Source organism: Barbatula barbatula (genome assembly GCF_947034865.1).
Source record: "Barbatula barbatula genome assembly, chromosome: 13".
Classification (NCBI taxonomy): domain Eukaryota; kingdom Metazoa; phylum Chordata; class Actinopteri; order Cypriniformes; family Nemacheilidae; genus Barbatula; species Barbatula barbatula.
Genome location: NC_136776.1, coordinates 20,374,016 through 20,388,214, shown reverse-complemented (window position 1 = coordinate 20,388,214; position 14,199 = coordinate 20,374,016). Strand labels below are relative to the sequence as shown.

At 40.1% G+C, this 14,199-nt stretch overlaps 3 protein-coding genes across 3 annotated transcripts; 1 reads left to right on the top strand and 2 right to left on the bottom strand.

Moving 5' to 3' along the window:
- Nucleotides 1-1,626: 1,626 nt before the first annotated feature.
- LOC306903002 (hatching enzyme 1.2-like) lies at nucleotides 1,627-2,773 on the bottom strand (the record flags this gene model as incomplete). The annotated part of the gene is made up of 5 exons (XM_079471922.1): nucleotides 1,627-2,023; nucleotides 2,129-2,246; nucleotides 2,329-2,469; nucleotides 2,552-2,624; nucleotides 2,705-2,773. The coding sequence occupies 5 exons, from the start codon at nucleotides 2,771-2,773 to the stop codon at nucleotides 1,627-1,629; spliced, it is 798 nt and encodes a 265-aa protein (XP_079328048.1).
- Nucleotides 2,774-4,247: 1,474 nt separating this feature from the next.
- bzw1a (basic leucine zipper and W2 domains 1a) lies at nucleotides 4,248-8,321 on the top strand. The gene is made up of 12 exons (XM_079470997.1): nucleotides 4,248-4,586; nucleotides 5,265-5,337; nucleotides 5,412-5,588; nucleotides 5,763-5,857; nucleotides 6,009-6,074; nucleotides 6,193-6,328; nucleotides 6,420-6,529; nucleotides 6,664-6,834; nucleotides 6,999-7,145; nucleotides 7,251-7,389; nucleotides 7,466-7,588; nucleotides 7,695-8,321. The coding sequence occupies exons 2-12, from the start codon at nucleotides 5,274-5,276 to the stop codon at nucleotides 7,724-7,726; spliced, it is 1,260 nt and encodes a 419-aa protein (XP_079327123.1). The 5' UTR covers nucleotides 4,248-4,586; nucleotides 5,265-5,273; the 3' UTR covers nucleotides 7,727-8,321.
- Nucleotides 8,322-8,598: 277 nt separating this feature from the next.
- LOC306902373 (transcription factor 15) lies at nucleotides 8,599-11,845 on the bottom strand. Its single transcript, XM_079470890.1, has 2 exons — nucleotides 10,951-11,845; nucleotides 8,599-10,342 (listed from the first exon to the last, which is right to left on the bottom strand). The coding sequence occupies exons 1-2, from the start codon at nucleotides 11,464-11,466 to the stop codon at nucleotides 10,310-10,312; spliced, it is 549 nt and encodes a 182-aa protein (XP_079327016.1). The 5' UTR covers nucleotides 11,467-11,845; the 3' UTR covers nucleotides 8,599-10,309.
- Between the last annotated feature and the right edge of the window lie 2,354 nt (nucleotides 11,846-14,199).

Below are 14,199 nucleotides of genomic sequence, written 5' to 3'. Positions count from 1 at the left end.
TGGCAACGCGAGGAGCGTTCAGGCTACAATTGGACAAATGAATTGATGTTCTAGCAATGTATAACTTGGGGGGCAGCAAAGCAATGCGCTCTACACAAAGGGGTCCTTACATAAAAAAAGTTTGAGAACCCCTGACGTGGGTGAATGGCAGTGTGTGTGTGTGTGTGTGAGAGAGAGAGAGAGAGCTTGTTTGAAGTGTAGAAAATCATTTTCATGGCATCATGCATGAGAGAAAAAGGATTTGCTTGGCAGCATGCATGTGCTATCATGTGCCAAGAGGCAGAAAGAACATTTAGTCACGCCGTTTATATACTTTCACTAAATTATGAGAATGCAGCACAAGTAATTGTTGTTTAATAAAAAATAAACCAAATATTTACATTTATATGGTATATTTATAAAACAAAGCATTCACGTATCTATGAAACACTATTAACTGTATTCATTTGGCAGACACTTCTAAGCAAACCAAGTGCATTCAACATTTATGATATGTGTTTCCTTCGAATACTTTGTATTTCTCTACCAATCAAATTACAGGAACACAAAACAAAATTCTACGATAAACTAAACATTGACCAAAACCATGAACATTTATCTGTAACGTTTAACATCATTTTTAAATCAGTATTTGTGATGGAAACATACCTTCTTGCCATTAATGTAGAAGATCAGCTCGTTGTTCACAGATGGACGGGACATGATGATCAGAGCGTTGTGTCACTGAAGCTTCTCCTGAGTTACTGAACACCAACTGAGGTTGAATGAGCGTTTTGACTGAATCACATCACATGATGTGACATAACAGGATGAAAGACTTGACCATGCCTTCCATGGTTTAAATGCACAAAAATGACACGAATGCAGTGGCTTATTTCAATTCATTTATTGTTTGAAAAGTAATTTATTCGCACAGCAATTCTATTATGTTTCATGATATTATTAAAATGTATACTTAATAAGTATACTTAAAAATATAAGTTTACAAACTAAAAGGTTTAAACTGAAATACTTCAATTATTACTCAAAGTACATAATGTATACTAAAACAATGATGTTAGTATACTTACTGCAAAAGGTGTACTTAAAATATTTATATTTATTTAACTTTACTTAAGTGTAAGTTTTGTAAGGGGTGTTATTACCAGAATCACACGTGGTCTGTATCTCTGCCAGATGCACCTTTGTTCATTGTATTCATAAGGTTTATTGTCTTTATATCTATTGAAGATTTTCCGACTTAATTAAAAACCATCTGGTTAAAAACATTTAACGATTTGCTTTATTGAACAAATGTTTTATTATTATGTATAATTCTGCATACAGCATAAAACACAGTGAGTTTTGTTGTAAGAGAATGACGTGATTAATTCTGACGTCCTTTCTGTTCCAGTAGAGATCTTTTGATTCATTTAGTTTCTGATAATTAAAAAATAGTCCACTGAATGACAAACATGTTTCATTTTGATATTTAACCCATTTTATTTTTCCCAATACAATCATCAAATACTTCAGAAATCCACCACCATTAATAGACAAAGTACATCACCTCATGCCATTATTTATCTACAGACACAATTCTATCACTCTATTATATGATCAGTAACATCACGTCTTCATAAGATCTCAGATAGAGCATCCGTACAGTTTGTTGATCCTCAGGATGTCGATGTTTGACATTTCCTGTCTCTGTCCGATTTGCACAGACGCATCAGGAATGGGGGTGATGGTTCTCATTCCAGCCTGGTTGGTGAAGGCCGTTCTTCCATAGTGCATGATGGAGCCGTAGTCGTATGGAGTGTTTTGATTGTTGGTGTTCTGTTTCTGGAAGTTGTAGGCCATAGCAGGAGAGACATACTCCCAGTTGATCTTGACGTACTGGTCGCGGTCGCTCCTGGTTTGCTCGTGGTAGAAACCCAGGGCGTGATTGAGCTCATGTTGAACAATGCCGTGGTACACACAGCCGTTTCTGTTCAGAGAGAGAACCTGTTGGCCACCTGTTCTACCAAGAGAAGAGTAACACCTGAGAGGAGAGAGAAAACAAGAGCACATATCAATGTTCTGATCTTCTTCTTGTGGACTAAGAGTGTTTCAATGTGTCTTGTTGATATGGTATGATTGTCCTCACCCGTCTTTGTTCTGAATACTGATGTAGTCTGTCTGAGATGATCTGGGCACAAAGCGGATGCAGGTTTTGCTGTGGAAGGTCGTCATGGCGTTCTCGATAATCATCTTCTCGTTATATGCTGCAGAGAAGACGGGTGATGGTTTGAGAATGACATTGATATGAATGATAAATGTGTGACGAGATGAAGGAGGTTTACTTACTGAATTCACTGTTCACTGTGTAGGGCACCTCCACTAGATTATTGCTGTTTTTCTTCCAGAAACAGTTGTTGTTAAAGCAGAAAAGAGCATTTCTGGTTTTGGGAAACACCAGATCTCCTTCAATCAGGAGTTCAGTAGATCCTGTGTGGAAAGAAAGCGATATTGATGAAGTTTCACAATATGTCTTAAAGTGAATTTAAAAATGTCATTTTTAGTGTCTGACCATTGTTGGAGTCCAAAATCTTTGTAGTGATGTCCACATCTTCAGGATCTAACATTCCTAAAACCTTTGGCTCCTGTTGACAGATAAATGCATGAAATTACTCATCGAACATTTTTCTTACAGAAGAGACCAAGAGGCTAGTCAGGGTTTTACCGTGAGAAATAAAGCCTGTGAGACGCCACACAGCAGCAGCAGAATGGAGAAGGAGGCTCTTGTGTTCATGTTGTCTCAGTGTGTTGAGATGTTCTGGATGCTCTTGTCCTGATGTTTGGTGTCTGTGTGCTGTCTGACCTGGACTTTATATTCATCTGTGTAGGTGGGTCTACAGGGGATTATGGGTAGGTTTTGGTGTCCAGGGTCTAATGTATTTAACTAGGGAGGGACGCTGACCTCGCCTGTTAGTCCAAAACCTTACAGAAGCTTCTTGAGATTGTTTTACTAATCCACTGAAGTGGACATGATGTACAGTAATTGCACCAGAACAATAGTTTTCTACTGACAGATTTATAGAATGCTTATTTGTGAAAACTTAATTGATCCGTTTAAATGTGTGTCAACGTCGTTTGACTCTGAGAGATAATAGCTGAGCTCAATATGACTTATAATTCTGTTTCAAAGTTAATTCAATTTTTCATATGAACATGATCATTTGCAGTGAACGCCATACAATTTTTGTCCCAATTGCTTTGAAAGTTCTCTATGTTGTCATCATAAATCTTAAATCACCAGAACTTCACACAAGGATATATCTCAATCACTTGCGCTTTGTTTCGTTTATGAGGCTCATCATTTTTATACCATTGAATGTTTTTTCTCAGTCAATACCAAATAGTTTGTTAGAATATATTATGGTTGTGTTTATTGACGAATAGTTAGTCTTCAGATATTTCTGCTCATGAATCTGCATCAAGCTGCTAACATATCGACAGTAGATTATGCATAATTTTGTATAAAGCATGAAACACAGTAAGTTTTGTTCTGAAATGTGTTCAAATTTCTTGGTTTGGTTGGCACCAATAGCCTTGTGGTTAGCGCACTGACATATAGTGCAATTGCACCTCCGACGAGCCGTGTTTGAATCCCAACTCAAGGTCCTTTGCTGATCCTGCACCCTTACTCCACCCAATACTTTTCTATCAAACCCTAAATATCCAAAAAAGCACGAACAAGGCAAAATTCATAATGTAATTTATTTAGTGTTTCATGAGAAATGCTTCTTAAAGGACACACCAAAACTTTGTAGGATTAGAGATGGGGTCTCTAAATATAATCCACCAAAAAACACCATGGTTCTTGGATTTTAAATGTTTCAAAGCAGTGGTATTAACAGGCAGTTTGATTCGAGATGGATGGATGGATGGATCGATTATAGACAGGTTCACCAGACCTTTTATATGCCAACTAACTGAGTCAATATAGAAAAAACACATATAAAGTGGCCTGGTAACAGTGTCTAAAATGCATCATGTTAAATTAACCTATAACTAGGTTATTATAATATCACGTGTGGTGAAACAATGCCCACAGATTTAATAGATTTAACTTTTAAAAATGCTTCATTATGAAAACCTATAATGTAAAATGAACATATTACAAAACATGTGTAAACGTTGACTATTGAACAAAACCGAACCCTCCCGTCCTCAAAATGGTATGATCCAAAGGATTCATAAAGTCAAAACTAACCAAGAGGGGTGGTCATATTCGATACGCTTGCAAACATACACCAACACGAGCAACGTATGGCCAGACCAACTCGCTGTGTTATTAAATCTTTACATTTAATATATTTAAATTGAGTTTCAACGTTATTTGTTTCTTATAAACGTAACATATGCGTTTTTCTTAAATATAGACGCAACCTCTCCCCCTTACTCCCCCCAAATGTACCGATCGATTGCTCCCCCCTCTTCTTCCGCGCAAGCGCAGTGACTCCATCCTCTTGCCGTCCGCGAGGGTTTTGTGTGTTGGGTTCGGATCTGCTATTGTCTTGCTTCTTGGGATTAAAAGCCGTTTTTTATCAGCATTAATTTCGGTAAACGCTAAATTGTCTTTACACGCACACCTCGTGGACGTACACGAGTTGCTTTTACGTTTACAAATGTCCGATTTTTGGGGCTTTTTGCTCCGCTTTGACATCAGCTGTTTTAAGTCATGGTGGCGGGGCTCGCGACATGTTATAGCCAAATAATGAAAATAACGAATTCGTCAGTTATGTGTGATCACACGAAAACGTCTAGTTGTCGATAATCGAGCTTATTAAATGTCAAGCAACAAAATGGTGTTATGTTTTTTTTTTTGTTAGTTACTGAAGCGGTTAGGCCTCATTTAACCGGTTAGCTTAACGTTAGCTGTAGCGTGAGACAGGCGCGTGAGGTTCGGACTGTTAGTTTGACTATATAGACTGAAACGTTTCGTACAATTGTGTCTTAATATATATATATATACAATTATAAAGGTTCAGTTTTATATAAATTATAGCTGTCGTGCCATGTGCTGAATGTAATGGGATTCTGATCATTCCTGCACGTTGGCTTAATTACTAAGAGTTGCCAGGTTGGGCTTAATCGGTCATTAAAGGCCTTTTGTTTACTGTTTTTAGGTCACGTGTGTATATGAAAAAATGATGCATCATATTTTTGTCATTCTAGTTTTTGACACAATCCCTTGCATTGAGAATTGCATTAACTTCTGGGGGTTTTTTTGCACACAGGTGTCTTTTATGAATAATCAAAAGCAGCAAAAGCCAACGCTTACTGGCCAGCGTTTTAAAACTCGTAAAAGAGGTAAGAACATGCGATACAGCTGTCCCATTAAAAGCAAATTCATTTTCACATTCAATTTCCTTCTTTCCCCACAGATGAAAAGGAGAGATTTGACCCCTCTCAGTTTCAAGAAAGTATCGTTCAAGGCTTGAACCAAACTGGCTCTGATTTGGAAGCGGTTGCGAAGTTCCTCGATGCCTCTGGTGCCAAACTTGACTACCGTCGGTATGCTGAGACACTCTTCGACATCCTGGTGGCTGGAGGAATGCTGGGTAAGCCTTCACTTAGAAAGGCATACAACTGTCGGGAAAATCACAGGAACCATTAAATATTTAAATGGCGATATTTGGTCCGAGGGGATTTCTATACTGATTATAACCCATGTTTCGCTGGGCTCTTTTTTTTAAATGAGTTTTAATTCGCTTTCTTGAATTCCCTCCTCACAGCCCCAGGAGGAACCTTATCTGATGACCTGACTCGTACGGAGTTCTGCCTCTTCACGGCGAGTGAAGACCTGGAGACCATGCAGGCTTACGCTCAGGTATTCCCCATCTCCTGTGCCTGACTGTTCCACATCTAAATGCCATCTTGTTTTCAAGCTTGTTCGGGAATTGCATTGACGCCAATCCTATCAGTTCCCCAAACACACAAACTGCGGCACATTTGAAAACATTCCTTCTGTTGGCCCGTAGGTTTTTAACAAGCTGATCAGGCGTTACAAGTACCTGGAGAAAGGTTTTGAAGAAGAGATTAAAAAGGTGAGAGTCACTGGTTGACTTGACTCGGATTTAACTTCCAACATGTTTGTTAGGCAAATGAAGTGCAATTGGAAATCTCATCTTTTTGTAATTTCGTTTTAACCCTATTGTGTACCAGCTGCTGCTGTTTTTAAAAGGGTTCACGGAGTCCGAGAGGAACAAATTGGCCATGCTTACCGGTATCTTACTGGCCAATGGCAATATATCGGCCTCCATCCTGAACAGCCTCTACAACGAGAACTTGGTTAAGGAAGGTGAGGAGAAACGTCTAGACTGGTTTAACGTGACTGCCGGACTTTTAATTTATAGCAGAGTGTGGGGGTCCTCACAAACGTTTCGTTTCAGGTGTGTCCGCTGCCTTCGCCGTAAAACTGTTCAAATCCTGGATCAACGAGAAGGATATCAGCTCCATTTCTGCTTGCCTTCGTAAAGTTGGCATGGACAATAGGCTGATGGTTAGTTCTTTATTTGTTAAAAAAACCAAATTGTATGTTTTTGAATGAAAACTTGTTAAACCAGAGTTTCCGTTGCATTCCTTTAAGAAGATTCAGATTTGATGTTTTTGATTTTTTGTTTTTTCACGCATCAGGAGCTGTTCCCCGCCAACAAGCGTAGCTGCGAACACTTCTCGAAGTATTTCACTGATGCTGGGCTGAAGGAGCTCTCGGACTTTGCACGCAACCAGCAGTCCATTGGAGCTCGCAAAGAGCTTCAGAAGGAGCTGCAGGAGCAGATGGCTCGCGGCGAGACCCTCAAAGACGTGAGTGGCCACCAATGCTGCTTCTGCTTATTGTTACTCCTTTTGTTTTCATTTTGTGTTTGACTTGTAAATGTCTTAATATTGTGTTCAATAACTAAGTTGAGTTATCTTAAATGTTGCGCGAATTTAGTGTTTATTCTTCATCAATGTTTATTATTCATCAGATCATTGCCTATGTTCGTGAGGAGATGAAGAAAACGAACATTTCAGAGCAGACAATGATCGGCATCGTGTGGTCCAGTGTCATGAGCTCCGTGGAGTGGAATAAAAAGGAGGAGCTTGTCACAGAGCAAGCCATCAAACTCTTGAAGGTAGCGAACTTGCTGTAGGGCAGAGACCGTAACCCTTTTGTTTTCCCAAACTGTGTGTGAAATGTGTTTTGTGGTGGTAAACGTTTCTGAAAATTGTCTTTGCAGCAATACAGCCCTCTGCTGAAGGCCTTCACTTCCCAGGGCCTGTCCGAGCTCACGCTTCTGTTGAAGATCCAGGAGTACTGCTACGACAACATCCACTTCATGAATTCCTTCCAGAAGATCGTGGTGCTGCTTTATAAAGGTGTGCAAACTCTACGATATTGTCAATTGCGTAGCTAATAGTTGAATTATAGTCTAACGTGGCTTTTTACTTATAGCTGATGTTTTGAGCGAGGAGGTTATTTTGAAGTGGTACACAGAAGGCCACGTGGCCAAAGGAAAGAGTGTCTTCCTGGAGCAGATGAAGAAGTTTGTGGAATGGCTGAAAAACGCCGAAGAGGGTAAGTGACTTGTCTTGTTAATGGGGTTTGAAACACTTTAGGATTTGTAGCTAGAATGTTAAAAATAATTTCCCCGTTGTGTCATTTTATACCATGTTTGTTTCAGAGTCCGAATCTGAGGAAGAAGAGGCAGACTAAACATGCCGGCAGAATGTTTTGTTACAGAAGTGCTCGTCTAATTCCCCCTTTTTTTCCAGTTCTACCTCCTGTTTTTCAAACCATAACATTTAGATGTCATTTAAGGGCTTGATAACAAATGGTTAATTTTAACAGGTTTTTCTAATAAGGTTTACACTTAAGATAGCACAAAAGTTGTGGTCAACCTTTGTAATTATTTACTCGCTCAAGGAACTTTAAGTGTCGCCAGTCGGAACATCTTAAATTATGATTCCTTTAAGAATTGACATTCCATTGAATTAGATCAGGCTGCCTTGTTTGCTTTTAAGACGCCCTTTTCTATATGGAATAGATGCCTTCATGCCCTGTCATGAGCAGTGTCCGCAAAGGGGAAAACATAGTAAACCTTTCTCCTTGTGATGTTATTGCCAAAGGTCTTGCTCTCATAACATCAGCGTTCCGTTCCCTGCCTACAAAACTGTACAGTGCTAAAAAAAACGATCCTTTAAAGACCCTTAAATGACTCCTGATGTATCTCCATCTTATTTGTCTCCAATTTCTTTCATCTGAATTACTGATTGACTTTTTTTTAACAAATAAAGAATTCGAAGTATGAGTTTTCGGTCTGGGTCTTGAATTTGTTTTTGCCTGCTGGTTAAGTGGTCATTTTCATGTATCTATTTTATCAGTGTGTTTACTTTGAGCAGTAAAGTATGCTATGTTTTATAATGTAGAGAAGTAAAATTGTCTAAGTAAATACACTTCAGTACTAGCCACATCTAGTATGAAACTGTTGAAACATTTAAGCAACATTTGTATTTGATGCTTTTCCAGGGGGGTGTGTCAAGCTTTCAGTGTGAAGGAGATCATGTATTTGAAAATAGTCACAGTGCAAGTCTTTACAAAAATACTTTATTATATAGCAGCTCTTGGATGTTTGGCATGTGCAAAGAACACTCTTAGAAGGTAGTTCAAGTATCGCAATGTTTCGAGGTAGGCCATATCAGTGGTGAAATGCAATTTTAAATATTGGGGTAAGTTATATACAAATGACTGGCAATAAATGCAATATAGTAAACCGTAATTCATCAATATTGTTTCGTTTCGAGGCAATGCGTGAGATTCATTGACCACTGAATGCAGCTAAAGAAAAAATATCCAAAACCTGTCACTGACTTATGTGCAACACATGCCACGAACATTTCTGTTTAATATAGCTACTTTTAGTACTAAATAATTCTGATATAAACATGAAATACACATTACATAAAATGCCATTAGGATTAAACAAAAAAGTTCAGTGGACTAGTCAACATAAAGCTGCTTTCACAAACCATTTTGCTTCTGAAATGATATGTCTAAACAAAAAGGACCATGGAAGTAAATTTGACATTTAACTGTAACCTATGTTGTAAAAATTCCTGAATGTCAAAACGCCATTGCAGTGCAGAAAAGTTAAGCTCTTTTTTTACTGTTGACATATAGTGCAAGTTTAAGTGCACTAACAACCACAAATTCATGTTTTCACACAGTTTGCGTTCCTGTTGTCCATTGTTGTGGAGCGAATCTGGTATTGAGCAATAAGTTGCATTAAAATATTAATACTCCACCCAAAAATGGAAATTCTGTCATGAATTATGCAAGTTGTTCCAAACCTGTCTACATTTCTAAAACAAAGCTATTTGAAAGAATGTTAGCAACTGAGATTTCTGGGATATTGACTACCATTGCAGGAAAATTCAAAAGGTAGTTAAAGGTGCCTCAGACCTATATGTTTCCTGAACAAAAAATATAAATACAATACATTTTACATGACATACTAGGGTAGTCAATGTTGACTCAAAAAAGTTGTGTTACTAACATGCATCCAAATATTTTTCTTTGTGCTCAACAGAACAAAGAAACGTATGCAGATTTGGAACAACTTGAGGCGAGTAACTCATGACACAATTTTCATTTTGGGGCAGACTATCCCTTTAAATGCACCTTGAAGTGCACGCTTTAGGATCCGAAGGCCGGGTAACAGAAAGGGCACATCGCGTTCCTCTAGAGCATTAAAGCGCGCGCTACAAGTGTATAATAAAAAAGCACGCTCGACCCAACCGAGAGGTTAGAATCTTGTTTACTGTATGTCCAAGTTGGGATCACGGCTCTGTCCTGGGACCGAGGGAGGGGATGAGCTTTTGCCCGCCGTTGTACTGACAGCGACCGCTGCAAAGCCCATGGTTTTGATTTCCATCATGTGACGCGCGCAGGCAGACACAGGAGTGTTTTTTTAAGGCAAGGGATGGTGTGCATTACTATATCTGATACTGAAATAGCCTTCGACCAGGTGCAACTTTACACATGTTCTCCGGTTACATTAACCAAAACACGCTTGATAAGGGGGCACACATGCACGCAGACGGTAAACGCAAGTGAAAAAGTGCAGTATTCCTAGATTCGTCTCTCTTCGCCAATCTTTTCGTCTGTCTCCAGAAGTTTAGAAATAAAAACATACAGCAGAATATCGTGTCTCTGTGCAAGGTTGATGTCTCTTTACATGTAAACATTCAGGAGTTGGGGCTCGTGCATAGCAGCTGTCAAGTCTGAACACCTTTGGTGTCACGCAGTCGTGTGCTTGTCCCCGTCTCTTGACTGCAAAAGAAAATAAAGTGGTTAGACAAGCAGTTCACAGTCATCGTGTTTTGCACGTTTGTTCACCATTCTGGGTCAAGGATGCAAACGTTATTGTGCGTATTGTAGAAGCGTTGTGTGCATTGGTGTAAACGCAAAGGACGAGGATGCGATTCGGGAAACAAATGCTTCAAATGATATGCATTTAGTACTTTTACTCTCAAGTAGGCTACATGTGTATGCGTGTACATACGTGTATAAGAAAGTACTGCATTTGTTATGTATGTTATAATAATGTAATATAAAGAAAAAATTTCATGTAGTGAATGCTTCACTGCCGTCCACATATGAATGCATAAATTGTAGATTGAATCTGCTATAACTTACCGTCATAATTATATAGCACACAGTGACCATATCATAAAACATAACTTTATTCATTATAGAAAATTATAAAAACATATCAATGTATTCACTACAGTAGGGTGTAGGGTAGGCAACTGTAGTAAACCACACTTAGTGGATGTATGAATTATTCTGTATTAATACATAAAGTATATTTAATGCTGTAGTATTCTATTCATTATGGTTAGTTTAAAAAATATGTTTGAGCAACTTTAAAGACTCACCATTTTCCTTTGGTTACTAAGGCAAAATGTGCAGATGGGTCGCACCGGAGAACTTTTGAGGTTGTTGTTGCTTTGTAAGATGTTGTGATACTTCAGACACGGCTGTCCGTCCCTGCAGTCGTCCCCGAGCAGCAGCACGTTGGCCAGGTGCGAAATGTAGCTGGACGCCAATCGCAGGGTCTCGATTTTCGACAGCTTCCTCTCCGCCGGCTCCGTGGGGATGAGGGTGCGCAGGGCCGTGAAGGCCGTGTTGACGCTGTGCGTGCGGTCTCGCTCTCGCGCGTTAGCCGCCTGACGCTGTTTGCTCACGCCCGCGAGCCTGCGGCGCCGCGCGCCTTCCCTGTCGCCCCGCGCGGGGCTCCCGGTGGATTTCTCGGAGCTGTCGCTCGCGCTGTCGAGCTCGTCGGGGTCGGAGGGCAGACTCTGGGTGTCGTGCGCGGGACGCGTGGACTTCATGGTGCGCTGAAACACGCTGCTTGTCGCGGGTAGCCCATGGCGCAGATGCTGGCTGCCCATGGCGCTTTAAGATGAGTGAAAATAGCAGCCGGGGGCAGCTGCGTCTGATCCGGTGTCCGGAGGTCTTCCGTGGCCCCGTGGCACTTAAGCATGCCATTGCTTGAATGGCTGCGCCCTTTCTGGAGTGGTCCGCCACCATGTGGACGCGGAAAGGGCTGGACAGGTGGAACCGAGGGTGCCACCTGTCATGGCCCAAAGGAGGACTATATAAATAAATGCACGTTCAAGCACACGTACGAGCTATTGGGTAAGAGTGGAGGACCTTGGGTGGAAATGACGTTCTCACCAATTACCAAACTCATATCAAGGCAGAGCTAACCTCGGTGATCTAGAATAATATTTTGTACGTCGTGTCCGACCTGGTGCTAAATTTAGCTCCGAGGGTTTACAGACGGACGACGTTGCCTTTAAAATCCGTATCACATGTGCTGCTGGTCATCCCTGGTCCACCCGGAGAGAGAGAGACAGTTCAAGTCTGTCTGGATGTCATTTAGACACCTGCATTGTAGTGTTTGCTAAGAGAACTTGGTACTCCAACACGTGAGGTTATTAGCTTGAGATTTTGTGTCGTAAAATAATTCTTGCTTCATTAGATTCAGATCAATAAGTCACTACATACCACTAGGTGGAAGCATGAGACCACTGTGGATACTGTTGTGCGCTCTTTACGCATTGACAGCTGAGATTAAAGGCGGTCCATGATGCTCATTTGCTCAGAGATGAAAATCCAGTAAAATATTTACCCTCACGACCTCACGGGTGTTATGACTACTTACTTCAGTTTAACACAAAGGTTTTGTCAAGTTGCTTCAGAAGCCGCGTACAAATATAGATATACCATAAAAGGAAACCATGTGTGTGTGTGTGTGTGTGTGTGTGTGAGAGAGAGAGAGAGAGAGAGAGAGAGAGAGAGAGAGAGAGAGAACAATCAATATTTGATTATTTAGGAAAACTAACACCAGACTTAACCTACAATTAAACTTAGGAGAGGCCTGTGTGACGTGACACTGAATTTTGTAGGCTTAATATTTATAATTTCCTTTTTACATTCCTTTTTACGTATCCAATTGTAAATGTGTGTGTTGTAAAAAACAATAAACAAACAAACCAAATATTTCGTGTCGAAATGTCACTAGAGCCAATGGGATTTGACGTTTGTTTTGAACATTTGCTAAATAAGTTCATTATTGTTCACAATCCCATCGTTTTGCTTCCGAACACGATGTCTGTATGTCTTTCAACTGAAGAAAGTCGTATACACATATGATGGCATGAGGATTTCACAGTTTTTGTGTCAATTAAACTTATATTACTAGACAAAACTTAAATGAGTCGCTCTCACCGCCAACATTTGTCCTTATGGGCTTGTTTATCCTGACAATCGCCTATGATCTTTATACCTCAAAGACACGACATTGTAATCCTTAAAGAGAGACTGTTTTGCTCTGTGCAGGCAACGCTTTGAAGGTCAAAGGGCATTGAGTTGTAGCAGGTGTTTCATGAATAACTATCTTCTTGAAAACAATCGGAGCATGCAACAAATTTATTGCTTGAAATTTTAACTAAAATCGCTTCCACGGAGCCGAGTTTACATAGACAATATGATACCTCGTACGCCCGGTTCCGCTCGGAGGAAGGTGAGAGCAAATTAGCATTTTAAAGGCCCAATTTCCTGTCGAGTGAGATTATAAAGCTCCGCGCACACCCACCCTTTAAGCACCGGTTTTAAAACACTGTCGAGAAGACCGTGAGTGGATTTCTAAATGAAACTTCACCCTGTACTGTACGGGTTTGAAGCCTTGTTTGGTGTCAGATTTTGGATTGCTCTGGTTACACACGGAGAGGTCAACCTACAGATCTCAATACTAACTAAGCTTTTGCATTATTGTAAGATGCTAAAATAAGATTTTTTTTTTGTTTAGTGATGGGAAGCCAAAGGTAAAGAAACCCAGTCCAGACGAAAGACACCATCCATTTTTTATTTTCCAACTCTCTTGGAGAACTTTTATAAGAGTAACTTTAAGTGCCCTTGCTAACCATTAAAGGCACCTAATTGGAGCCCGGAGACTGCCTGCACTGAGGGGAACAGAGACCTCTCTAGAAAAGGGTTTCCAGAGAGGATCACTACAAGGAAGAAAAAAGTAAATAGACGGCAGTTTTGGAACACTCTCCTACGTGTGCCTTCGTGATTTGAACCTAAGAGATGGAGAGGAAAAAACTGGGGTGATGAGTCATCACGCTTGAAGGATCTGATCTACGGCCTGAAAACAGCTCTCTCTTCTGTAATCTCCAGTGCAGCTGCCTTCAGAGAATGCATGGAGTTCTTTCTCCCCTTTACCCCACATGCATTTTATGAATTATGATACATGCTCTAATTTAGTCCAGTACGTGTTGCTCTTATCAGTACAGTGCGTGTTACTCTTATTAATTTAGTACAGTGCGTGTTACTCTCATTAATTTAGTACAGTGCGTGTTACTCCAATTTAGTACAGTGCGTGTTACTCTTATTAATTTAGTACAGTGCGTGTTGCTCTTATTAAGCACAGTACGTGTTGCTCTTATTAGTACAGTGCGTGTTACTCTTATTAATTTAGTACAGTGCGTGTTACTCTAATTAATTTAGTACAATGCGTGTTACTCTAATTCATTTAGTACAGTGCGTGTTACTCTTATTCATTTAGTACAGTGCGTGTTACTCTTATTCATTTAGTACAGTGCGTGTTACTCTTATTC